At 39.9% G+C, this 27,925-nt stretch overlaps 1 protein-coding gene across 1 annotated transcript; it reads right to left on the bottom strand.

The window, feature by feature from the left end:
• Positions 1 to 370: 370 nt before the first annotated feature.
• DTD1 (D-aminoacyl-tRNA deacylase 1) lies at positions 371 to 27,788 on the bottom strand. The gene is made up of 6 exons (XM_079983692.1): positions 27,652 to 27,788; positions 25,167 to 25,257; positions 21,204 to 21,439; positions 16,567 to 16,664; positions 9,890 to 10,065; positions 371 to 1,667 (listed from the first exon to the last, which is right to left on the bottom strand). The coding sequence occupies exons 1-5, from the start codon at positions 27,692 to 27,694 to the stop codon at positions 9,910 to 9,912; spliced, it is 624 nt and encodes a 207-aa protein (XP_079839818.1). The 5' UTR covers positions 27,695 to 27,788; the 3' UTR covers positions 371 to 1,667; positions 9,890 to 9,909.
• Positions 27,789 to 27,925: the final 137 nt, after the last annotated feature.

The following is a 27,925-nucleotide window of genomic DNA, read 5'->3' on the forward strand; positions in this document are numbered from 1 at the left end:
GGCTTCTGGGAGTGCAGAAGTAGCAGGTGGTAAAGGAGTGTTCAACCTTTCTCCTGTTCCAAATCCACCCCCACTGCAGCTTTCCTCCCCACTGGGTTTCAAGTGCAGAAATACTGTGGGGCGGAGGAGGTCTAAGAGCTACAGTTACGTATGTCTGCATTCAATGTGTAATTTGGCAGTCAGTGGCCAGAACAATGTGACATACTGAATGTACCCCATGAAAGAAATGTGGCAAAGCTTTTTTGAGAAGGCTGATTGTGACACACTTATGTATAAATACCGATTTAAGAGGTACTTTTGATACGCCATGCCGTTGGCATGGATAAGCCTCACTGAATTTCCTAAAAGAACAGACATCCTGCAGAAGAAGTACTCAGGAGGCACACTTTATTAAAGGTTTTCTCTCTGTCAAAAAGTTTAAAAGACACACACACAGAGACACACACTGTTCACAATAAATAAATAACAGGCTAATCAGTCTCATTTAAATTCAATTATTTCCCACAAATTGTACAGCCAGACACACATAGACAATACAACAGGCATATACAGGGCTATGAAAAGAGACACGAGTGACATCACACCAACAGAATCAAAATATAAGCTTACTCTTTAGATTCCAAGTGAAAATGTAAGGAAAAAAACCTGATTTTATAAAACCGAAGCATATGATCAATAGCTCATACAAGCAGAACTGCTACAACCTGCACAGAAAAAACCACCATTCCTCATTCAGTAACAATGGCCCTCTTCTTACATGATGCTGATGAAAGAGCTGCTGCAGAGAGTTCCTCCCTCTATCACCAAGGCAGCAGGAAAAACCTTATGCCACATAGGAGGAGCCTGTGCTGCAGACCCTCTCATAACAACATTGTTCCGGTTTCTGGAAGGGATTGGGAGGAGTTGCAGTGGAGGCCCCTTCTGCATGGCCTGCATCTTCTCATAGTTCCTGGTGGCATGGAAAGGAGTCCACTACCCACACCACCAGAATAATGTCAGATGGCTCTAACATCATTCTGAGTTTGGAAGGGGTTCCAAGTGCCTCTGGAGCTCAACATGAGGTTACAGACAAGCCCCTGTTCCCTTCCCCAGTTCCAAGTTCAAGAAGTGGCCTGGAGAAGGCCACACTAAGTGCAGCGCAACACTGAAGAGCCAGGTTCCCTCCAATAATTGAGATTGGGGGAGGGAAACTATTTTTCCAATGTGCTAGGAGCCTATCCAGAACACAGGACAGCTGCAGGGTCATCCTCTGCCCCCAATCTTCCAACCCCCCTCCCCCACTACAAGTGGGCTTGCCATATTCACTGCAAGAAGTAGGTAGAGACACTTGCCATGACAAAAGCATTTGTAGATGTGTGCCAAGAACCATGTGGAATATCTGATCACTTCCCATTTACATGGGAACCAACCAGACAGATATGGCAGGCACACTTCAGTAACAACAACATAAGAACTAGAAAACCAGAAAAATGTCCTCTACTACCCCCACTTTTAAGCATTTTAGCAATGGAGACAGGTAACATCCCTTTAGTTGTTCCTGAATGGTGCAGGTCCGTAACATCTTCTCTGTTCCAAATGCTCTTTCTGTCCCAATTTGTTCGTGTCGGAATTGAGTGCTGTCAGCTAATGAATAGAAAAGGTTGCCAGAAACTTCTGATGGAGTTTTTCTGTCAAAGCAAGAAGTGGAGTATCACAAGACATGGAGGGAGAGCTGATATTCACCAAACACACAGTATTATTTTATATTGCCATTGCTTTTCCTCACCTTAATAAACAAGGAGACAGCTTCACTTTAAACATCAGTTTGAAAACTGTTAATCTTTTGAAATATTATTTATATATTACTCATTAGCAGGATTTCCCACACTTCTGATACCTGGGGCAAAGTTTTCCTTGATTAAAACTGTACTTTCTAGCAACTGTGATGCTTCCAGGATTCCTGCATGACTATCAGCTGTCACATGGGCAGCAGCAAGAAATACTTGGCGGTTTCTTATTCGTTCTACCAGGATGTCACAACCCATATACTGGCAGAAAGAGAGGGAACTGAGGATGCACCCAACACAGTAGCTTGATTTTTCACGATTTCAGTCCCTCTCAAAGCACACCAATGTCTAATGGTCCACATTTTGCGTAAAGTGTGCAACCGTGCCAAGCCACACCTCATCCTTAATCCAAGGCATGAACAGCACACAGCCAAACTATCACCGGCTTCTACTTCTTTCCAATCTGAAATTGGCCCATTTATCCCCACCACTCTTACCTTTTACAAAAGGTTAATTTTGCTATACAAAATTAAACAGAAAAGTATGGGAGACAGAAGTGATAGATTCTCACAGAAGAGTTTGGGATAGAAATAAGAATGATATCTGGAGGGGTAAGAAAGACCAAGGCATGAACAAGAGATTTAGTCATAACAAGTGAGAGGAAACATACAACGAGCAGGCAGAGAGAGGGGCACGAGACAGAGGGGAGGAAATGGTGATATATAGCTAGATGTTGTCATAGGATACTGGAAATAATTTGTCCCCCCCACAAAGAAAAGAGTGCAATAGGAATAGAAGAAAACCAAGAAAAGAACCTTGAGGAATCAATCAGAGAAGGGAAAGGCTAAAGAGGAGCTTCGCCCAGTGGGAACAAATCAGTGATCAGACTGGAAGGGGAAGAAACAGTTAAGAATAGTCATAGATATCTACAACACAGATGAAGTCAAGCTGAAGAGGATGATCAACTGTATCAAAGGTAGCCCAGGTAAAGGACCCCTGAATGGTTAAGTCCAGTCAAATTTGACTATGGGGTGTGGCACTCATCTTGCTTCAGGCCGAGGGAGCCGGCGTTTGTCCGCAGACAGCTTTTCCAGGTCATGTGGCCAGCAGGACTAAACCACTTCTGGCACATGGATGAATGCCAGAGTACCAACCTTTGGATTTGCAAATGAAGTGGTAGAAAAGGATATCTGAAATATCAACTTCTTTCACAGATGAAATTGGTTGCTGGTTAGCAAAGTAAAACCCATTCTCAGTTGTGGGTTGTTGTTTTTTAGAATAGGAAAGGTGATGGCATGTTTGTGTTCAATAAGGAAAGGGACAGAGAAAAATTGGCTGATGACATAGTGGCTGAAAGGCAATAAAAATGGGGGAGAAGGCAACTGGGAGTCAGGAGGTCAAGGGACATGTGGAGTGGTCAGAGTAGAGTAGCCATCTCATCAGCCTAAGGGGGAAAGGATTAAGGGAGGTGGCATGTGAAAGTGGGTGAAAGAGATTGTGTCAGATAAATTTAATGTTAGTTAAACAGAAACCTGTTCAACATAACAGTGGGGACCCTTCATTTTATTACCTTATTCCACCCCCACCCCCCATTTTCCAAGTAACTGTTACAACTTTTAAATCTCCTTCAACTTCATTCTTCCCAAGTAATCACTTTAAAATGGGGCCAATGTCCACTCAAAGTTAATAAAATCCAGCCACAAAAAGGGAGAAGGATTTGTTAGATACTATTTTATGGCATCAAATCTGTGGTTGCTTAGTTTCTGCTCTGAAGAAAAACAAACACAAACCAGGATGCAGATTCTCCAAACAGCTACTACCTTGTTTTGAACTTTCCCTTTTTGGGGAAGGTTTCTGAGTGAGGAGTAGCCTGATCACTTCGGGCACACCTGGACTCTATCAGCTTTCTGGATTCCTGCCAGTCTGGCTTTCAGCCTCTGCATGGCAAAAACAACGTTACCGTGGCCTTGGTTGACCAACTCCACCTAGAGATGGATTGGGATAATTGCAACCTAAATGATGCATCCTTTGTCACTATTGAGCATGAGCTGTTTGTGGTATAACTGACCAGTGGGATCGCGCCCTGCATATCATAAGGGTTCATTGTTTTCACCTTCTGCCCCAATAAATCTTTTGTGCATCATGATGCATCCCATTCATTTTTTTTTTAAATTCTTTTTTATTGAATTTCCTTTACAACCAACAAGAATATCAAAACCCATACATAGAGAGCGAAAAAATTAAAAAGGCACCAAAAATAAAGAAAAGACAAAACAAAAAAGACAGAAAAACAGATATGCATGACAAAAACCATTTCGAACATACAAGCTGACTTCCTTCCCTGCTGGATTCGGTTTTCTTAATTAAAAAACTCCATTTTCTGCAGCTGGTATTGTTACTGGGTTAAACATCGTAAGTTTTATAACAGACCTGCTATAGTTGTTAAGTTTCTATGATTTCCTTCTATATATGCCATAAATTTATTCCAGTCGCCAATAAACTTTGTATTTTTTTGGTTTCTAATTTTTTGTGTCATTTTTGCTAATTCAACAAATTCAAATAATTTAGATTGCCACTCCCTCACCGTTGGAATATTTGTACTTTTCCAATTTTGTGCAATTAGTATTCTGGCCGCTGCTGTCGAATATTGAAACAAGGTTTTGTCTTCTTTTCTGATTTCATCCCCAATAATTCCTAATAGAAAGGCTTCTGGTCTTTTAGGAAAGGTGTATTTAAATATTTTTTTTAACTCATTATAAATTAAGTCCCAAAATTTCTTCACTTCCTCACACGTCCACCACATATGAAGGAAGTTACCCTCTTTTATTCTACATTTCCAGCAGGCCTTGTTTCCTGTTTTGTACATCTTTCCTAATTTTACTGGCGTTATATACCACCTATATATCATCTTTTCTAAATTTTCTCTAATTGCAACACTCGCCGTAAATTTTATCCCATTATTCCATAATTTTGACCATTTTTCATATTCTATATTATATCCCAGGTCCATCGCCCATTTTATCATAACATCCTTAACTTCCTCATCTTTAGTGTCCCATTCCAATAATATGTCATACATTTTAGATAGTAACTTAATTTTGCTTTCAATTATTTCTATTTGAAATTTGGATTTCTTTTCATTTATTCCTACTTTTTTATCTTCCGTCCATCTTGCATTTATTTGATGATATTGTAGCCAGCCTGTTAGTTTTCCTTTCAGATCTTCGTATGGTCTTAATATCCAGCCGCTTTCAGATCTTATCAGTAGGTCCTCGTAAGTCAATCTTTGCCCTTCCATATTTGTTTTTTTAATTATTAGGATATCTGTTGGTGACAACCACCACGGTGTTTTCCATTCTAGAATTTTTTTGTTTTTCTCCCAAACTTCATATAATGGTCCTCTAATAATATGGCTTGAAAACCCTTTGTGTACCTTTTCTTTGTTTGACCATAAGTAGGCGTGCCAGCCGAACCTATTGTTGAATCCTTCCAAATCTAATAGGTCAGTGTTTTCCAAAGTTATCCAATCTTTAACCCAACAAAGGCAGGCGGCCTCAAAATATAATTTTAAATTCGGGACCGAGAAACCCCCTCTTTCTTTTCGATCTGTAAGTAATTTGAATCTAATTCTTGGCCTTTTCCCTTGCCATATAAATTTCGAAAGAGTTTTCTGCCAATCCTTAAATATTTTGGAACCTCTAATAACTGGTATGTTTTGAAACAGGAACAACATTCTTGGGAGTACATTCATTTTTATTGCCTCCATCCTACCTATCCACGAAAGTTTAATTCTGTTCCAGACGTCTAGATCTTTTTTTATTTCTTTCCACGTTGTTAAATAATTGTCTTGAATTAGATTTATGTTTTTTGGTGTAAGCCATATTCCTAGATATTTTATTTTTTTGGTCACCTTAATTCCATGTTTTGTCTCTAATTTTTCTCTTTCGTCTTTTCCCAGATTCTTAATCATCATTTTTGTCTTTGATTTGTTCAATTTAAAGCCGGATAGTTTGCCATATTCTTCCAATACTTCCAGCGCTTTGCTAATACTTTTTTGCGGCTCTTCCAAGGATAGCATCAGATCATCTGCATAGGCTTTTAGTTTATATTCTTTTATTCCTACTTTAATCCCTTGAATCTCTGGTACTGTTCTTATTTTATTCGCAATCACCTCTAATACCATAATAAACAGAAGCGGGGAGAGGGGGCATCCCTGTCTTGTCCCTTTTCCAATTCTAAATGTGTTTGTAAAGTTGTTATTTATAATCAATTTGGCGGATTGGTTCGAATATATTGCCTCTATACCTTTCAAGAACTCGCCCTCTATCCCAGCTTTTTCCATACTTTTTAGTAAGAACGACCAAGAAACATTATCAAATGCCTTCTCTGCGTCTATGAATATCAACACCGCAGGTACTTCATTTTTAGTTTCCAAATATTCAATTATGTTTATAGCATGTCTTACATTATCTTTCAAAAACCTATTTGGGAGGAATCCTGCTTGATCTTTGTGGATTAAATTTATTAAACATTTTTTCAATCTATTCGCCATGACCTCTGCAAAGATTTTATAATCATTATTTAATAATGATATCGGCCTGTAATTCTTAATATTCAATTTATCCGTAACCGGTTTAGGGATTAGCGTAATATGGGCCTCTCTCCAGGATTCTGGTATTCTTCCTCCTCTAAGGATATTATTCATAGTGTCACAAAGCACTGGTGTTAGTTGACTCTCCAAAACCTTATAGTATTTGGCAGACAGCCCATCCGGTCCCGGGGCCTTCCCTAATTTCATTTTTCTTATTGCATTCTGGATCTCTTCTATTTTTATAGGTTTATTTAATTGAATTCTTTCTTCTTCTGTTATGGTCTTCCCACTGCAATCTTCTAAATATTTTTCTATTTGAACTAAATCTTCATCTTCTTTTTTGTACAGTTTCTCGTAGAATTTGAGAAAATTTTCTTTTATTCTTTTTGGATCTTCTATCAATTCTTCCTCTATTTTTATCTTATTTATCACATTTTGTTTTTGCCTTCTTCTCAATTGCCAGGCCAATAGTTTACCCGTTTTATTAGCTGATTCAAAGTATTTTTGTTTCATTAGCTTGATTTTCCATTCGATTTCTTGATTTGTTAACATTGAGTATTGTGTTTGTAATATTTTTATCATTTGTACGTTTTGTTCATCTCTCGGATTTTCTATTAGTTTTTTCTCACAAACTCTTAGCTGATTAAGTATCTCCTCTTTCTTATGTTCTCTTATCTTCCTCTTATAATTGTTTTGTTGGATGAAGAACCCTCTTAAAACGGCCTTACTGGCATCCCAAACTACCTCTATATTTGTTTCTGTGTTAAGATTCAGGTCGAAGTAATCTTTTAGGGTTGCTTTGGCCTTTTCAGTAATTTCTTCACTGTCTAATAAATATTCATTCAATCTCCATCTGAACCCCTCCTGTGATACACCTTTTATCTCCAACCTTATCGAATTATGATCAGAGAGGGTTCTCGGTTGAATTTCACATTTTACAGTTCTTAAAGTAAGTTCTCTTGAGATCCAGATTTGGTCAATTCTGCCCCAACTTTTATGTGCTTCTGAGAAGAAAGTGAATTGTTTCTCTAATGGATGTTTATGTCTCCAGATGTCTATTAGATCGAAATTTTCTTCCAAATCTTCAAATGATCTTGGTAGTTTCCCTTGGTTGCGCTTTTTCTTTTCTGTTTGTCTATCAACTTCTGGCACCGGCACGGCATTGAAGTCTCCCAATAATATCGTCCTGTTGCTTTCTAACTCTAGTAGGACCTGCTCTAACTTCTTATAAAATTCTAATTTGTTTGAGTTTGGGGCATATATGTTTACCACATTGAGTTTTTCCCCCTGGAAGTCAATTTGTACTCCCAGTATCCTTCCTTCATCATCTCTATAAATCAGTTTAGGTTCCCATTTTCCACTGACATATGTTGCTACTCCTCTTTTTTTCCCCACCGTGGAGTTTATGAATTCTATTCCCAATTTTTTATTTAGCAAAATATGTTTATGCTTTTTGATCACGTGTGTCTCTTGTATGCAAATTAAATCAAGTGTTTTCCTTTTCAGGACACTTATAATTTTATTCCTTTTGGTTTTTTCATTCATACCATTTACATTCCATGATAAAACTTTCAAGTTCATTATTACGCTTACTTTCTTATAGACCAATAAATTATCACTTTAGATTCTAGTGGTTTTACTTTCTGGTTCTTCTTCTTCTGCTTCTTCTTCCTCTACCTCCCCCTCTCCTTCTTCTTCCTCTTCTTCTCCCTCCCCTCTTTTTTCTTCCTGTTCCCTTCTTTTCTCTCTTATATCTCCTCTTTCCTCTGGATCTCCATTTCTCCCTCTATATCTCTCCTCCATCCTCCCAAGCTCTCTTTCATATCTACAGAGAAATTTACCCACTTCCTGGCTTTCCGTAATCTTGAATCTTTTATCTTTATAAAAAAAGGAAATCCCTTCAGGGAATTCCCATCTATGTTGTATGCCATTCTTTTTCAAAGCGTTTACTAACTGTTTGTAACCCTCTCTTTTGCGTAGAAGCCTGGTTGGTATTTCTTTAAAGATAATAATTGGTCTACCTTCAATTATTAACTTCCTTTGGTAACTTTCTCTTAAGATTGTGTTTCTCATCTCTATCGACTTGAATATCACTAAACAGTCACCTATCACCTTTTTCGATTTTGCTTGATTAGACCTTACTTTTATTCTAAAGGCATTGTCTATCGTTTGTGCAATTTCTTCTTCCTTCAGTTCTAACCATTTCGCCAATTCTTTAATCATTTTTTCTTTAATGTTCTCATTAGTTTTTTCTCCTACTCCTCTGAACTTTAAGTTTAACTGTTTTTGTTTCATTTCCGTCATTGCTAAATTGTCCAAAACCTGGTCTTGGCTCCTACTCAATTCTCCAAAATTCTCTCTTAATCTATCTGTCTCCTTCCTCTGTTCTTTCATCTCTCTTTGTGTTTTTTTGTTTGAGTCTTCTAAAGTTTTGGATCGAACCGTTAGATCTTTTATTTTATTTGACAATTCGCCTACCGCTCCCTCTATCTTCTTATCAATCAATTCATGCATCTCTCCTAGCTTTCTTTCCATGTGGATTTCATTCTGTTTAAATTCCTCCTTTATTTTCAACCATAGGATATCTAAGTCTTTAATCTCTTCTTGTCGAGATGTTTTCCTCTCTGATGGTGTTCCTCCTATCTTTTTTCCATTCTTTCCAGCCATTTTCTCCGTTTCTACTTCTCTCCTGTTTTATCCTTAATTTTCAACACAAATTTAACACAAATTTAATTTCTTGAATTGTTTATACTCTCCCCTAGAGGGCGCACAATCTTAACAAATTCCGGTTATCAGAGGGTAAATATGTAAGTTTCCACTTAATCTATTAGATCGAGATTTTGCTAATTGAAACACTTTTACAAATTCAATCAGTCAGATTTCCCCTAATTTTTAAATTTCTCTTAATATATACAAGTATTATTTACACTTTACAATTATAGATTTTTCAAGTCCAAAACTTTGATTTCAAGTGTTATTTAAACTCTTTAAGTTCTATATCCACTTAGATCATTAACAGCCAATGCATTTCAAGGGCATAAGTGAAATTAACGCTTATTAGAGATGTAAGGGTATAAGCCCTATAATAGGGTCAATTAGGAGGTTACCAACCTTATACAAAAGAAAGGGTAGAAGGAGGGGGTAGGCAAGAAAGAGAAAAGAGAAAAAATAAAGGGGAAGATTGGGTAGATGTAGGTTTAACCGGTGTCCAACATTCGTTTTATTTTCCCCCAAATATTGACAGACTCCCATCAACTACAGTGAAAATGGCCAGTGGTCGGGGAGGGTGGAAGTTGTAGACCAGCAACATCTGGAGAGCTACAGATCCCACATCCCTGCAGAAGACCAACTTACCCTCTTCTCATCCCTGGATTATATGAGAGTTGATCATGATGTAGCTCAGTGTTTTTAAACACCAAGGAAATAATTGAAAATATTAGGAACTATGCATTCCTATGAATTCCCCTTCACCCTGAACTGAAGCATGCAAAGAGTGAGTTCAAGATATTAGCTGGGAAACAAGAGTCCATACCTGAACCTGCTTTTCATAAGTTATGGTTCCCTTTCCGAAGACACATCCCCCTCAGCCCCACTGCTTGCACTAGGATCATTTTTACTTCTGGGAACATTTCTCTCTCTGCTTGATTCAGAGGGTGCCTTCATCCGGGTCTTCTCTTTCCTCTGCTGCTGTTTCTCAAGTTTTGCCAGCTGAAAAACAAAACAAGAAGTTTCATAAATGCACACTAGAGACTGAAGCAGCTCAGCAGCACTGAAAATATTTTGAACAGACCACTGCATTAAAAAAACAAAAAACTTTAAACTTTGGCATCTCTTAGGAAGATTATGCACCAAATCTAATTTTCTGCCGAGAATCACCTACTGCTACGGAACCTTGGGATTTGTGCAAACGACAGATATTTTGTCTTTTAAAAAATGAATTACAAACACAAATTACAGCATGATATAATGAAATTACCATGTGTACAGTATTCCAATAGTATAAGCCTTCTTTAGTAACATAGACATTTATCTTAAGTAACAGTTGTTAACCCTTCCGGCATCTGTTTGAAATATTTGTAAAACTTTATTAACTTTTTTTTTAAAGCAAACTTGAGTTACATCATACTCTTTGTATTCCTCAACAATTAAGGGGCCAGTTGTCCTGTGATGTTTCCTTCCTCCGCCCCACCTTTTCAATTTTCTAAAAAGTTATGCTTTACTTACTTAGCTACAAGGGTGCAATTTACTTTTGCTGAAATGAACACTGAAACTACCAAACATCTGTGCTGAGGTCCACTTTATCCCCAGAGACTACTCAAAATAAGACAGAGAAAGTAACTTCACATTTTGCCTATATCAGGGTACCAGAGTAAAAGGTTTCTGTTTTTGTAAAAAAATAAATGCAAAAAGGTGTGCAACAATAGACAAGCAAGGAGCTACAGTCAGGTAGGAAGCAAAGAAGTTTAATAGCTAGCAGAGACTGGAAGCTTGAGATGACTGTGAAGGGTGTCAGGATACCAATACAGAGACATAAGGAAAGTATGAATTCCCTTCTCTCCTGAGTTTACCTTGTCCTTGAATATATTAAGACATCACCATGCAAAAGGATTTCAGTTAGTCTAACAGGCAGCTGACACTACCATGGAGTCAATACACCAAGACATTATTTGCCTATCTATGTTCTCAGTGGACAAATCCATCCCCAGGTGCCCTGTCAAGAAACTAAAAATGATTTATACTAACTTCAAAATTTACTCCAGGCAAGATGTTCCTGTGAACTGATAACATAAACCCCTACTCAAAACACAAATTAACTGGCAACGTTCACACCTAATTAAAATGATGTTATTACCACCTATTTAGCTGCATAACGATGTGTGATGTTTAAAAGCACAACAGACTCATTGACAATTCAGCACCTCCCTGTTTCCTTATCTCAGGCTGCGCATCCAAAATATGGGTCAGAAATAGTAGATTTCCTTATGGACAATAAGAACAAACAGGATCAGTTTAAGACTTCCTGCTTCATGGTGTTTCCTGCTTGGCAGGGGGTTGGACTCGATGGCCCTTGTGGTCTCTTCCAACTCTATGATTCTATGATTCTATGATTCTAAGACTTCTATTGCAGAATGGGCATTAAAAATTCAAACTAATATTCCTCTTCTAGGAGTATTAAGTGAGTGTGGTACATTTTCAGTACATGCAGTCCTCCTTGAGGTTCCTCTGCCCCCAGGTATCATCATTTAAGTCCTAGAACATCACTCTTTGTCACAATGAAGCATTTCCAGTTAGATATAAAGTCCTTCAGGAGGACCATGAAGAGTTTTTTGTTTCAAATCTATTTCAATTGGTGTGAACTTCACAGGGAAGTAAATTATGTCTTTGAAACACAGTAGAATACATTAAAAGAATCTCATCAGAATAAGAGAGTTTGGGTTGCTTTGAAAAGAGAAAAATTAAACGAGCCCCTAAAACTTTTAGCACTGTCATGGAGAATGACTGTTCTTTGTGTACATGGCTCCCCTGGCAACAGTTACCAAGGTAAGGCCCAGTCACAGAGAATGTAAATCACATAAGCTTCAATGAGATCAAAATGTTCATTCATGATGGATCTCTTAAAAGCAGCAGACCAACCTCTCTCTCTCTCCCCCCCCCCCCCAATCTAATTTCTTTGGGTGGACTTGAAGAGTATTTCCCTACCATTGCAGGATGATTCAAGCCTAGGATTATTTGTTTCTTCGTTGCATTTATATCCCACCTTTTTCTCCAAGGAACTCTGGGTGACGTACATGGTTCCGCCCCCCATTTAATCCCCACAACAACCCTGTGAGGTAGGTTAGGCTGAGAAGAAGTGAGTGGCCCAAGGGCGCCCAGTGAACTTCATGGCTGAGTGGGGATTCAAACCCTGGCCTCCCAGATCCGAGTCCAACACTCCACCCTCTAAACCACACCCTTGCGCTCAGATGTATTGTTCAAGGGGGCTTCCTCCCAAGTATGAGTGAGAATGTGGTGCTGGTTAATGTTCTTAAATCAAGTCAGATGCATTCACTGGATATGACCAATGACTGCCACCGTGTCCACAATTTCGCTCACTCTAGCAGCCAACAATGCCAAGGCTTTGCCACAACATCACCCCTTCTCAATATGCTGTAAAATCAATCGTGTGCTCAGTGCCATCATACTAAGTTGTAAAGTAAAGAAAAAATACTTGCGCTCATTCTCGCATTGCAATGAACCATGGTTAAGGAAACTTGTGGTATGGTATATTTGAATTGTTAAACCATAGTTTTCAATTAGCCAACAAAGCAGAATCAGAAAGCATGAACTAAATTGAATTTTAGTTATTTTATTTCAAACAATTTATATCCCACTTGATTGTAAAACACCTCAAAGTCAAAACACTTTACAAAAAGAACATAGAGCCATTTAAGTGGCTATAGAACAAAATCATCTGCATGAGGATGATGCACAACGAGGTTTTTGCCCCCTTTCATCCCAGGAGCTCCCCAAAATTGGCTTGTGGGGAGTGAGAAGAACCTCCAGAACAGTGCATGGGGGGAGGGAGGGGGGATCATTCTGTCTGGCAAGCTGCAATTTTCACACTAAATTTCATTGTGTTCACCATAGCACAATGTTGAATCCTGCCCAATTACTACAATTTAAATAAAAATACAACTCCCACTCTATTCTGCCTTGGTCAGACCACACCTGGAATGTTGTGTCTAGTTCTGGGCACCACAATTTAAGAAGGGTGTTGACAAGCTTGAACGCATGCAGAGGAGGGCAACCAAGATGATCCAGGGTCTGGAAACCTTATAAGGAACAACTGAGGGAACTGGGTATGTTTAGCCTGGTAAAGAGGAGACTGAGAGGAGGTGTGAGAGCCAAATTCAAATATCTAAAGGGCTGTCACATGGAAGATGAAGCAAGCATGTTTTTCCTGCTCTGGAAGCCAGGACCTGAACCAAAGGCTTCAAGTCACAAGAAATGGGATTCTGACTCAACATCAGGAAGAGGTTTCTGATGGCAAGAGTTGTTCGACGGTGGAACAGACACCCTCAGGAGGTGATGGGCTCTCCTTCCTTGGAGTTTTTACAGCAGAGATAGGAGGAGGGCCATCTGTCAAGTATGATCTAGTTGAGATTCCTGGATTGCAGGGGGTTGGACTAGATGACCCTGGGGGTTGCTTCCAACTCTACAATTCTGTGACCCCCAACCTCACTGAAAACAGCTACTGCTGCAATTAGCCAACACAAGGCTTGTTTGAAGCCAACGTACATCTGAGGAGGATACTTTCAGGTGGAGAGCTAGGAAGTAAAGGATTACTCTTTCTTTCCCCAGCTACAACTCCCATCTAGAATTGCCCTTATTGCTGCAGTTAAGAGTTGAAAAAAGCCTTTTTATTGGTTCCAATAATTGGATCCAATTAAGGCTTTTTTCTAGCCTAACTCTGTGATTGTAGGGGGAGGCGCCATTCCTGGATATTGCCACTGGGAAGGAATACTAGTGCTACATTCTCCAGGAGAATTCCTCCCCACATTAGGCTTGAAAAATGATATTTCTCCAAGCCTTATTGCTGGTGAAAGAGCAGTGGTGTGAGTGCATACAAAACTGTGGTGCCCACTAGTTTTTCCAGGTTGCAAATGTATCCATGAGCTCCTAGCAGCTCTATGGGCCCCTAGCAGCAGAGTATCAATATGGATAGCTTGGACCTTACCTTTTAATTTTAATTTAGTAGGTCCTACTGAGGGTGGCAATTACCTGTGCCTATATGGATCACACACCTATGCTAAGAGGCTCCTTGTTGCTGTGTCTATGTACAGCAGGGCAGATCAGGCCAGCTGGGAACTTTAGATTCACAAACTCCCTCTTCAACCTGACAAACAGATGTCCACTGCCTTTGAAGCAGATCACAGATTACCAGTTCACATCAAACAGCAAGGCATGGTTTCCCCCTTACACCAGGATAGGAGGAAGAGAATTACTGCATGCAATGGAAGAAGGAGGGGGACTAGGAGAGCCTGAATGTTCTGAACTGCTTATTCATGCAACTTCAAACCACTGTTTGATGTTATATCTTAACTGCTCCTGTATCTGTTTTAATAAAGATTGCATAATGGAAGGCTTGGGTCAGGAATCTTTAGTCCTAAGAAAGCCAATTGGTATCCCTATATACTACAGTGGTGCCTCGCAAGACGAAATTAATCCGTTCCGCGAGTCTCTTCATCTTGCGGTTTTTTCATCTTGCGAAGCACGGCTATTAGCGGCTTAGCGGCTATTAACGGCTTAGCGGCTTTAAGAAAAAGGAAACAAACTCGCAAGAACTCGCAAGACGTTTCCTCTTGCGAAGCAAGCCCATAGGGAAATTCGTCTTGCGGAACGACTCAAAAAACGGAAAACTCTTTCGTCTAGTGAGTTTTTCGTCTTGCGAGGCATTCGTCTTGCGGGGCACCACTGTATCATCATCTACAATTCTGAAAGGGTCCACTTCTGGCTTTAATACTTACACACTGATACTAAGCATGTTTACTTGGAAGTAAGTGCCAACAAATTCAACAGAACTACCGTATTTTTCGCCCTATAGGACGCAATTTTACCCCTCCAAAAATGAAGGGGAAATGTGTGTGCGTCCTATGGGGCGAATGCAGGCTTTCGCTGAAGCCTGGAGAGCGAGGGGGGTCGGTGTGCACTGACCCCTCTCGCTCTCCAGGCTTCAGGAAGCTATCCGCTAGCCGTGGGAGACGCAGGTCTCCCACGGTTAGCGGAGAGCTTGCCTGCACCCAGAAGCTTGGGGTGTGCTGAGCTCTCCCACGGTTAGCGGAGACCTTGCCTGCACCCAGAAGCTTGGGGTGCGCTGAACTCAGCATGCCCCAAGCTTTGGGCTTCGCGCAGCGCTCTCCCACGGCTAGCGGATAGCAACCTGTTCTGGGGGCTGGGGTCGGGGGAAGCTCGAGCTTCCCCTGCCCCAGACCCACACCTGGGGGGGGAAATGATTTTTTTTTTCTTTATTTCCCCCCAAAAAAAAACTAGGTGCGTCCTATGGGCCGGTGCGTCCTATGGGGCGAAAAATACGGTAACTGTAGATTTACAGCCTTTGTATGCATATAGTGTTCTTAATTGCTTTGCACACATTATGTCAGTAACCTATACCCAAAGCCCCAACCCCTGTAAGGCAAGCCATTATTTTCATTTTGCCAAGTAACCTTGGGCAAACTACTCAGTGAAACCACAGCTGACCTGAGATTTCAATTGAACTTCCTGGCTCATCTTGCCACACTAAGTCAGTTCTCTTTTACAAGGAATGTAGTCACTTTCAAAAGGATAGGGGACAATATGCCATTTCAAGAAAATCTGAGTAAAAACGCTCAGCTTGCTTGTGAGACCTGTATATTATTCCCTTATTTGTTCTCTTTTCCTACAGGAAAAGAGTACTGATTTGTGTGCAATGTGTTACAGATATGCAAACAGTATAACAGGAACATAAAGCAGTAATGAGAAATAAAAATAGAACAAAAAGAAGCATATGGTGACAGAGAGACTTAGATACAGAGACCACACAAGCATTTCTTTTTACTGCATGTAAAAAAAAAATGAGGTAAAAGTGGGTGAACCAATGAAATGAAACATAATGACACCTGCTGTCTTTGGATCTACTGGATAAATATTTTAATTTCAAAAAATATGATTAACAGCTTTGGGAAAGTTTTATAAAATCTGAAGCTGATGAACTGCATCTCTTTTGAAATATATGGCTACATGTCAAATATTTCTGTTCTCAGATGCCACAAAAGGAGTACTAATAAAAACAAAAGTAGTGCTAATTTTTAGAAACAATCCTAAATCCACACTGTAGATGTTATGGGCATCCATTAAAGACCAGGTCCATTACTACAACAACTATTACCAATAAACAACAATTTAATAGTTTGATCTTCTCAATTTAAAAGCACTTTCTCATGGCATTTTCTTTCCAATTATCTTCATACGCAACTCAGGTTCTATCAAGGGCATTTCACATATGGACCCACTTACAAACATATCAGAAACTGTATTGATACATAAGTATGAGTGGGTGGGAATCTATGATTTTCTATATTAGCATATAAAACAAAAACTGGAAAATGACACCAGTAATATATACACAAGATCATAGTCTTGTTTTTAGAAGAAGATACACGTCAGATGCAGAAAAGCATCAATGTAACTTACCTGCTTAGGGTCAATGGGAGGGGCAGGAGACTCCAGTTCTATAGTCACAGGTCCATCGTTCTGAATATGTACCTGCATATATTCACCGAATTTGCCATCTGAAAAATCAAATTAGAGTTGAGTGGGAAGAAGAGGACATTTACCTAAGAACTACCTTTGGTTTTTATAGTGGCCGTCACGGCATGGTGCACCTGCTTCCAATGCTTCTTTGCTATATATTTAGCCCCATTATAAGGTGTGGCAAAAGACAGGGGTTCTGCCAGGTGGCCTTGATAATGGAGTCAACGGGAGGAACAGATCTGCCTTGACCCAGGCATGGAGCCGGCACCGGGGCATAGACTTTGGCTCACTGCTGAGAACATAGAGAAGGGAGGCACACTGAGGGCTAGAGACTGGCATTTCGCTGCCTGGGACTGTATAAAAAAACAGACTTCAAAGGAAAGGGTCGTTTACCATCTGGATGTGTTGTGGGCATGGGAGCCCAGGCAGCCACCTACCAGCCTAAAGAATCAGAGTGATCTCCCGCGGTTGGAAGATTGTGCCAAAGGACCTGTTTTGTAACTATCTTTTCTATATCCTCTTAGCCTAAGATTATAGCAGTTGGGCTGGGTGAAATATTGATATATATAATAATAATTTATTATTTATACCCCACCGATTTGGCTGGGTTTCCCCAGCCACTCTGGGCGGCTATATATAATCCAAAATCAATATTAAATCCACCTCGTGATAACAGTTTCAATTAAATTGAGCGGGCAAGTCACAGCCTTCAAACTGCGAGGGACAATAACATTGCTGCCTGCATGCCTTCCCTTTCAGTTTCCCCTCCAATAGCAGAACACTCCCTCCTCTAGCTTCTCTGTAACAGTGGTGTCTGCCTTTGCAATAGCAGCTTCAAATACCTGCCTCCTTCCCTTTCAGTTTCCCTTCCTTCCCTTTTTTAAAAAATCATGTTTATTTGATTTTACAAATATAACTTTATAACAATGCCAAATACATAGCCATATAAAGAGATTTCTCTGAATCTTGAGACTTCCACCATCATTTTCAAGTGCATATTATTTCATAATCTATATTTTATATCTATCCATATTGTTCATAGTATTTGTTACACTACAAGTGAGATTAAATCCTGCTAATGTTTTCATCTGCTTACAATAGTCTCCTAAATAAATTATAATTTTTTTCCTGTTCTTTCTTGAAGTCTTTGTCTTCTTGGTCCCTGAGCTTTCCGGTCAGTTTTGCCATTTCAGCATAGTCTAACAGCTTGGTTTGCCATTCCTCTCTGATAGGGACTCTTTCTTCTTTCCTTATCTGGGCTAGTAACATCCATGCTGCTGTTGTTGCATACATAAAAAGTCTTTTCTGTTCCTTTGGAATTTCGGTACCTACAATTCTGAATAAAAAGGCTTCTGTTTTTTTAAAACAAAAGTTATTTTAAACATTTTTTTCAGTTCGTTATATATAATTTCCCAGAAAGCCTTTATTGCCTTACATGACCACCACATATGATAAAAGGTACCTTCTTTTTCTTTACATTTTTTGTAGGTATGGGATGCTGTTTGGAATAGCATTTTCCCCATCCGTAGGGGTGGCAAAGAACTACAGGGATAGCCATCTTCTTGCCAGTTTTTGCCTGAATACATCCATAGCCCTTGAAGCCTTGTCTAATGTAACCACTGATAAAACAGTAAAGTTGCAGGCTGAGGTTTCGTTCCAAGGAAATATTTTTTCACTTAGCTTAAGATGCTGGGCTGTTGGCCTAGTGACCACTAGGTGGCAGTACAGTTTTCCTTCTGCCAAACTGACAATATTGCTCCTTCAATTAAAAGTTTATGCATTGTATTTATATTTCTCATATACTACTACTCCCCCTTTCTTTTGGACTTTAAGAGCTACAAATCTTTTAAGAGTAATAAAAAAGCTGAAGATGCTGGTGTCTTGGAAAAGATTTTAGTAAGTAAACTAAGAATATAATTCCTCCACAACTACCTGGTGATACTTTTTAAAGACTGGTTCTTAATCATAACAGAATCTGAAGTGAATAAGAAGAGTTCCATTTGATGCTTTAGTTTTCAGACTTGACAGTTTACAAGAACTTTTATTTTAACATGTTTATGTCTAAAAGCTTCAATCCACATATTCAGCAGATCATTATCTCCTTTATAACTACATTGCATTGAATACAAAGTAGGTCACAAGAAAAATTTTGGTAAGTTATTATATCTTTGCACAGCCAATCAGGATTTTGAATCATAACATTTTTCTCTATCTACTGTTTTATTTCCTCCCATTCAAGCACAAATGCTTCCTATAAAACAGGACAATATTAAACAGATTAAACAGAATGACATGGTGGTAATATGCTACTTCTAAAGAAAGGTATAGAGCATTGTCAAGGGATGAAGTGATGCCTTTTTTATAAGGCAGAAGTCTCCAAAATGCACAAGAGATCTCTAGTGAGGGCCAAGCTACATGTTTCATAGAACTGCAGAGTTGGAAATCACCATGAGGGCCATCTAGTCCAACCCCCCGCATTGCAGGAATCGTTTGCCCAACGTGAGGCTTGAACCCTAAACCCTGAGATGAAGAGTCTCATGCTTTACCGACTGAGCTATCCCCTTTTCCCAACTTTTGAGCAATGTTTTCTTGTGACTTGAAGCTTCCCCAGCCAGCCAACCGCCATTCCAAATCTTTAACTGCTTCTTTTCTAATGAGGTGGGGAAGAGATAGAGGGATTCTTTCAACATTTGCTTTCCCTCCAATATCTATTAGCAAATTAATTTGGAAGTTAGTTTTTCAGGAACAGGACTGAACATACAATCAAGTGCCAGAATTTTCTGAAGATATATAACCAGTTGTTAGTCCATTAAAAGAAAGCAAACAGTATTGGTTAGTGTTGATCTGATCTACCTCTGAGCCACCTCACATTCTGTCATAGACAAGAGTGCAGAAGGGTTGGAGAAAACACTTCCAAAATTGCAAAGAATCTAGTACAAAGATACATACATAAATTTCCAGATAACTACATGAACTGATTAATTATGAAATGAAAGACAATACTGTATATGTAAATTCTTTTAATTAATCAATAAATTAATTAATTAACCGCATGGATAACTTTTGTTTTTAGTATATCTAAGGCAGTATCTTTGTTTTGCTGAGTGATATCCAACTGTTACGTCCCACTTATGCAACAGACTACTGCACACACAAACAGGAATGTCCTTTGCTCTTCTCCATCACAGCAGCCTCCCTCTGATGCAGACTGGGTGACACAGGGCTGCTGGAGAGGGAGAGGAAGGTCCATCACAGCCACTGGTGCAAGACTGAATCTTGTCTTGTGTTCCAGTGGACCTCTGTATAATCTGGGGGCACCATTCTAAACAACACAAAAGCTTCCTTCCATTACCATTTTAAGACCAAAACGACTAAGCTAACACTGGGCTTGGACCTGGAAACAACTTTTTCTCATATTTTAATTGCAAAAAGAGAGAGAGAGAAGGAGAGAGAGAGAACACAAAGCCTGAAAATTTTAAGAAGAAGAGTAGTTTGCATTTGATATCCCGCCTTTCACTCCCTTTAAGGAGTCTCAAAGCAGCTAACATTCTCCTTTCCCTTCCTCCCCCACAACAAACACTATGTGAGGTGAGTGGGGCAGAGAGACTTCAGAGAAGTGGGACTGGCCCAAGGTCACCCAGAAGCTGCATGTGGAGGAGCGGAGACGTGAACCTGGTTCCCCAGATTACGTGACTACCACTCTTAACCACTACACCACACTGGCTCTCTCTTTAAGTAACCTAAAAGTTATTGCAAACATTGGTGGTTCTCATGAAGACCAGAGGATCGAGGTGGGGGGAGGTCATAGCTAAAGCAAGGAATTGCCTCAGGAAGCACATTCTCTGGAGCCAAGCTCATACATACACACCAGTCCTTTACTCTGTGAGGGAGAGGAATTGGGTGCAGATGACATATGTGAAGCTGATGGAAATCAAGTAACAGTTTAGTTACTTTCCTTCAGCCTTACTGCCAGCCCTATTCTGCTAAGAGTTCATGCCTGTGTGTTGCTCTCAGGCGCCAGGGTTCCAAGGCAATATTATGGCAGAGCACACACCCAGCTCTCAATTCTAGCAAGCTTTAGAGGGGCAGAAAGGAGAGGGAGCCTTGTCATTTCACAAGTTCAGTTTTCCCTGCGCACTTTTCTGACCTCTCCCTCTTGCAATCTGCAGTGACTCGCTTCTGTTTTGTCTCTCCACTCATTTTCCCATCCAGCACATCTATATGCAGATACTCCACTTTATTAACAAAGCAATCTTATTCAAGTGTCCCTGTGAATTTTGTTTTAACAGTCCAAAAAGGCTATTTGTTTTCGTTTTTGTTCTGGAGCCATTGTACTTTTCCTGGTCCTTATCCACATATTTAAGGAAATAATGATCCCATTAACTGATAGGAAAAGGCAAAATAAAAGTAGCAGCTACCAAAAGGAAAACATGTTTTACTGTATATTTAGATTCTTCACATATTCACCTCGGAGTAAGACTCATTGAACTCCATGGGACTTACTTCTGAATAGACATGTATAGGATTGTGCTGTAGGAAGCTTTTCCCATTTATCCAACTCTTTAATTTGGCCTTACCTTTAATAAGCTCTGGCTTGTATGATTTGCGAAGGTGTTCTAGGAAACTGTTGTAGAAAGACTCTGCTTGATCTGTAGGCATTGCCATATGATAGTCTGGCTTGTTTCCTTTCAGGATACACTGAAGAGTAAACTGGCTGACACAGAGCACTTCGTACTGCTTGTCCATTACACTTTTAGACCAGTGTTTGCCACTTTCATCTTCAAACACACGCAGGTTTAAAATCTTTCTAACCCTAAGTTGAAAATCAAAAGACATGAAAGGTCCATTAAACTTTTAGACCAGTGTTTGCCACTTTGATCTTCAAACACACACAGGTTTAAAATCTTTCTAACCCTAAGTTGAAAACCAAAAGACAAGAAAGGTCCCTTTTTCTATCCTAAATTCTTCCGTCACTACATTATTTACAATTAGTTTGGCTTTTTGTTCAGAGTATAGAAAAAGGGGATAGAAAAAGGGACACAACAGGGGTGCCCAATCTCCCCATTGCTTTTTATATCGGTCCTGGAGGTTTTGCTGAACATGATTAGAAGAGACCGGTTGGTTGAAGGTATACAGGTCGGAGCTAAACAGTACAAATTGAGAGCATTTGCAGATGACTTAGTATTGACGTTATAGGAGCCAGAATCTAGTACTAAAAGGGTTTGAGAACTAATCCAAGAATTTGGTCAAGTGGCAGGATTTAAACTGAACAAGTTAAAAACTAAGGTTCTAGAGAAAAATATGACAGCAATTGAAAAAGAGAGCTTTCAGAATGAGACAGGTTTGACTGTGGTTAAGAAAGTCAAATATTTGGGGATAAATATGACAGCTAAAAATGGGAATCTATTTAAAGACAATTATGAAAAATGTTGGATGGAAGTGAAAAAAGATTTAGAAACTTGGTCAAATTTGAAGCTTTCCTTGTTGGGTCGAATTGCAGTTATAAAGATGAATGTATTGCCTAGAATGTTGTTTTTGTTTCAAACATTGCAAATTGTGGACAAGATGGACTGTTTCAAGAAGTGGCAGAAAGATATTTCAAGATTTGTCTGGCAGGGCAAGAAGCCCAGAATAAAATTTAAGATATTAACTAACGCAAAGGAAAGGGGTGGATTTGCCCTGCCAGACCTTAAACTCTATTATGAATCAGCAGCATTCTGCTGGTTGAAAGATTGGCTGCTTCTTGAGAACACAGACATTTTGGATCTAGAAGGATTTAATAATGTGTTTGGGTGGCATGCATATTTGTGGTACGACAAGGTTAAAGTACATAAAGCATTTAAAAATCATATTGTCAGGAAAGCATTGTTTAATGTCTGGATAAAATACAAAGACTTATTGGAAAATAAAACCCCAAGGTGGTTGTCACCAATGGAAGCGAAAGCTTTTAAAAGGCTCAATATGGAGGCCAAATGGCCAAAATATTGGGAAATTTTGGAACAAGAGGGAGACAAGCTGAAATTGCAGAGCTTTGAGAAACTAAAAGATAAAGTGCGAGACTGGCTTCATTACTATCAGATAATGGAGGTATACAAATTGGACAAAAAAAATGGATTCCAGGTGGAAAAAATCAAAATTAGAAACAGAATTGTTAGAACCTAAAACTAAGAATTTGTCAAAGATGTATAACTTGCTGCTGAAATGGAACACTCAGGACGAAATGGTGAAGTCTGTTATGATTAAATGGGCACAGGATGTTGGACACAATATTATGTTTGCTGACTGGGAACAGTTATGGACCACTGGTATGAAATTTACGGCATGTAATGTCTTAAGAGAGAATATTATGAAAATGATGTACAAGTGGTACATGACCCCAGTCAAGCTTGCAAAAATTTATCACTTGCCCGATAATAAATGTTGGAAATGTAAAGAAACTGAAGGTACATTCTTTCACCTTTGGTGGACGTGCCCAAGGATCAAGGCTTTCTGGGAAATGATTTATAATGAAATGACAAAGGTGTTTAAGTACACCTTCCTGAAGAAACCAGAGGCCTTTCTCCTGGGCATGGTCAGCCAATTGGTGCCAAAGAAGGACAGAACTTTTTTAATGTATGCGACAACAGCAGCAAGAATACTTATTGCAAAATATTGGAAGACACAAGATCTACCCACTTTGGAAGAATGGCAGATGAAGATGATGGACTATATGGGACTGGCAGAAATGACTGGCAGAATCCGAGACCAGGGAAAAGAGTCGGCGGAAGAAGACTGGAAGAAGTTCAAAGACTACTTGCAGAAATATTGTAAAATTAATGAATGTTAGGATGATGTTGGACAGAAATTAAGTGGTTTCCAGCTGTAATGCTTAAGAGATATGAAAAATAAGGTCCAGAAATAAGTATAAATTAATGGTGAGGATTTGTTGAACTAACAAGTTGAATTGGAATACAAGAAAGGGAGGTAAGAGGAGGTCTGGAAAATAAGTTAAAAGAAAATAAGTAATGGAAATCTTATGTGTTTTTAATTATTTTTGTACTTTTGTATTTCTGTACTTTTCTTTTTTGTATTTTTGTTGTTATTTTTTCTTTTTTCCTTTTTTCCTTTTACATTGTATTATTTTCTGAAAACTTTAATAAATATTCTATAAAAAAAAAGAAAGGTCCCTGTCTCAAAATCAGATCATTCTTACAATTCCACATAAATATGAAGCGGGGTTGGGGAACTACAGCCTTAAAATATGGAATAAAGAAAATATTCATAGACCTTGAAGATTCCATATTTTGTCATCATATCCAGAAAATCAAAGGTTTATCTGGATCCATTTCAACCTGAGTTCAGGCCTGGTTTCAGAAATGAAATCAGCCTTGGTTGCCTGATGGATGACTCAAGAGAGTGATGTGGGGGGGAGTGTGACCCTGCTACTCTCAGTGACTAACAGCATTTGGTACCATTGACCATGGCATTGTCCTAGACCAACTGTGCAGAATGGGTTTGGGAATCACTGTACCGTATTACAGTGGCTTTGTTCCTACCTGCATGGTTGGGTCCAGAGAGTAGCATTCAAGGACTGCTCTTCATCCCCCAGCACTTCTACTATGGAGTTTCACAGACATTCTTTCGTTCCCAGTAATATTTAACCCCTACATGAGCCATTGTGAGTGGTTATTAGGCTGGAGCATGATGTGGTAAATATGCCAATGACACGCAGTTCTATTTCTCCTTACCAGCTGAACTGGGAACGGCTGTGAAAATCATGGACTAGGTGCCTTAATGCAGGGACTAGCCAACATTGCATTCCTGCTGAAGGGGCAGATATATAGCAAGAGGGTATTCCTGTGTAATTAGAAACCCAAGTGATCTGTGTGACCTGTAGTATCTTTTACCAGCTTCATCCGGTTTGCCAGCTAGTCATATTGGGATAGCCTGGCCACTGCAGTCCATGCATTAGTAAACTGAAGACTAGATTACGGCAATGTGCTCTATGTGGGGTTGCCTTTGGGCCTGGTCCGGAAGCTCGAGGTCATGTAGAATGCAGCAGCTAGATTGATGAGAAACAAATAGCTGACAGCATGCACCTCTACTAAAACATCTGCACTGACTGCACACGCGTTACCAGGCCAAATTCAAAGTCCTTGTATTAATATACAAAGCTCTGAACAACTTGGGTCCAGGGTACCCTAAGGAAGTCTTTCTGAACCTTGGGTCCCCAGATGCTGTCAGACTACAACTCACATCATCCCTAGCTAGCAGGATCAGTGACCAGGGATGATGGGAGTTGTAGTCCAACAATAGCTAGGGATACAAAGTTGAGAAAGACTGTCCTAAGGACTGCCTGAGCCCTTATATCCTAGCTCAGTAACTAACATCATCAGGAAGCGTACTGCTAGTTAATTCAGAAGCCTGACTAGAAGCCAGACTGAATATTTCATATGAGTGAACAAAGAAAATTAGCATTTGTATGCCAAATTGTTAAAAATTAAGTAAAATTTATATAAGCACAATACAAAGAAAAAGTTTTATACTTTAGATTGACTTACATGTGCTCAAGCTCTTTCTGAGTGTCTTCCACTGAGATACCCAGCAGGACACAAATGCCTTGTCCAATGGAGCTTATTTGCTCCCCACCAACTGCAGGGGAATTTTTAAAAATAGGTTAAACTTGTCACATGCAATTATATATCCTAGCAAACTATAGGGAGTTTTAAAAGTTTCTGATTCTAAGAAACCAACTTATTGCCAGTGGTTTGTTGTCCCTTAAGTACTAGTGAAAGACCCATCTAGTCCAGGATCATGCTCTCACAGTGACCAACGAAATGCTTATAGGAATTATGCCAACCAAACCTGAGCACATCAGCATTCTGCCCAGTTTTGATTCCCAGCAACTGCTATTCAGAGCCATACTGTGTCTGACAGTGTAAGTAGAAAACAGTCATTGTGTTCCTCCCCAAGACCCAAAGAACAAGCATACATACGCTATTGGAAACACTTTTTTTTTACTTTGCCAAATGGCTATGTGATCTGGCCCAAGATTGGTATGTAATAGATGCTTTATTTATATCAGCATATCCCTATGGTTTTAAAATGTTTATAGATGGTATATTGAACAGATATTAATTCTTGTTTTATGTGTTTGGCTTTACAGCAATATGTATATACACTGATGAAGGGTGTATTTGGAAATGGGTGCTTTATGCTAGCTACTCTGTCTGCTTTTTGCTTATTAGCATTTTATGCTGAATATATAATTCACATATATAATTCAATTTATGAATCATTCTTTTCGTGCACATTCTTGTGGGGGGTTTTGCCTCATTCAATACAGAAGCAGAATACTCTTACAGCTAAACAAAGGGAGACATTTTACTAATAAAGTTCTCACAGTGCTTAGAATGGCAAGAAAAAATACATCTATCAAAATTATCCTTCTGCATGAGGTATTTTATGTACAGGATTCATACTTAATCAATCTGGCAACAATACATAGTGCATATTTATTTATTCTCTTACATTTACACCCTGCCTAACCTTACAGGCTCATAAGCAATGCTGTGGGTGAGCCCCACTGTACAACAAATTAATCAATTTCATGATTATAACTCTTGACTTCCTAAGAGGCCTTAGAGACTTTATAGCTTTTTTGGTGTTAGCCTGCTATGTTTTATTTATTTTAAAATTGTCTGTAGGCCTAACAGTATGTAGTATGCAGTAAAACATAGCATAAAAACATAATATAAACAAAACTACAACTTCTGAGGTCAGTACAGGTATGGGCAAAAAGATAACAGGATCATAGAGTTGGAAGGGATTTTTTTTAGTTTGATGCATTTAGTTGTCAATATGCTCAAATGTGTTATGAGGGCTTGTCCTAAAAGGTGGGGTACACCAGTACCCCCAGGGTGGGAGCTGGGCCAAGAACCCATGGAATCCTAAGCCAGTCCAGCTACTGGGCAAATTCTGGCCATTCTGCTGCAGCAGCCTGTAGCTCACACAGCAAAAAATAAATAAATAAATTGGCAGCTTTATTGCCTTCCTCCCAGCTTCAACCATGGCTACTGTGAGCAGGAGTGTTTTGCAAGTGGCAGCAGCTCCACCACTCAGTTCAGGCCCACCAAGCCCAAGCTGGGATTTAAAGATTGCTTCCTTAAACGTTATGACACCTTGGAATGCTCTTCACACAACTTCTAGGACATCGTCTGCTTAGATGATATGGATGCAACCCTGTGCTTATCAAGTCTCTATAACTGCTATCCAGCAGCTTGCCCTATTCACACAAGGGGAAAAACAGGAGAAAATTGAGAGTGGGTGGCTTGTTATTGGTTTGATTTTGTCTTTTTTTATATATTGTAATTTTATGTCGTGAACCACTCTGAGATCTACGGATGAAGGGCAATATACAAATGCAATTAATTAATTAATTAATTAACCCTTCCATGCCAGCTTCCTGTTGCCAAAGCAATGCAGACACAACCACAGGGATTAAAAGGCACGGCATGGTCCTCAAGGAACTTCCTACACTATTAGGAGCACAGATGGGAAGCTGCCTTATACCGAGGTCAGCGGGAAATGAAATGTAGAGAGCACAGTAGCCCTTCAAGACTACAGTGGCAAGTGATCACTGCAACAGCTAAACTAAATATTCTAACATCTGTGGCAGAGGAAACTCTACTAAGGCCCAAATGAACAAAATTAAACTTCTTATTAACATGGAAAGCTGCATGATGCTGAGTCTGAGCTTAGTATTGCGTACCTCAGCCTTTCTCAACCTTGGTTCCCCAGATGTTGTGGGACTACAACTCCCATCATCCCTGACCACTGGCCCTGCTAGCTAGGGATGCTGGGAGTTGTAGTTCAACAGCATCGGGCTGAGAAAGGCTTGTCTGCCCTGAGTGCCAGCAGCCCGGGAGGGTTTCAGGCAGGGACTCTGCCCCGCCCCGTCCGGAGAGGCCCCTGGAGGCCGAGCCCAGGCTCTTCCACGGCCGCTCCCCCGCCAGCCCGAGGGCCGGCTCTGCCCGCGCGGAGCACCTGTCACGCTGGCCCGGGCGACGCGCTGGACGATGGCCTTCATGGCTCCGGGCCCTCAGGAGAGTCGGCCGGCACCCCGGCCGGCGGAGCAGGAAGTGGCGTCAGGCCACTTCCGGGAGAGGCAGGAAGCGCCCTTGGCAGAGCTGCGAGCGACGGCAAAGTGCAGAGGGAGGCAGCCTCGCCAACTTCCGGGTCGCCTCGGAGGGAAGGAGCGGACTATAGGAGGCCCGGGAGGCGTCGCCAGGCGGAAGAAGAGCGGCTTGGAAGGACAGGA

The sequence above is a fragment of the Podarcis cretensis genome (assembly GCF_951804945.1).
Source record: "Podarcis cretensis genome assembly, chromosome: 7".
Lineage (NCBI taxonomy): Eukaryota > Metazoa > Chordata > Lepidosauria > Squamata > Lacertidae > Podarcis > Podarcis cretensis.

Coding starts and splice junctions, on each gene's coding strand:
- DTD1 (XM_079983692.1), bottom strand. CDS start 27,694: ATGAAGGCCATCGTCCAGCGCGTCGCCCGGGCCAGCGTGACAG. Junction 25,258..27,651: donor CGCCCGGGCCAGCGTGACAG/GTGCTCCGCGCG, acceptor ATTCCCCTGCAG/TTGGTGGGGAGCAAATAAGC. Junction 10,066..16,566: donor CTCCCATTGACCCTAAGCAG/GTAAGTTACATT, acceptor TTTGTTTTTCAG/CTGGCAAAACTTGAGAAACA.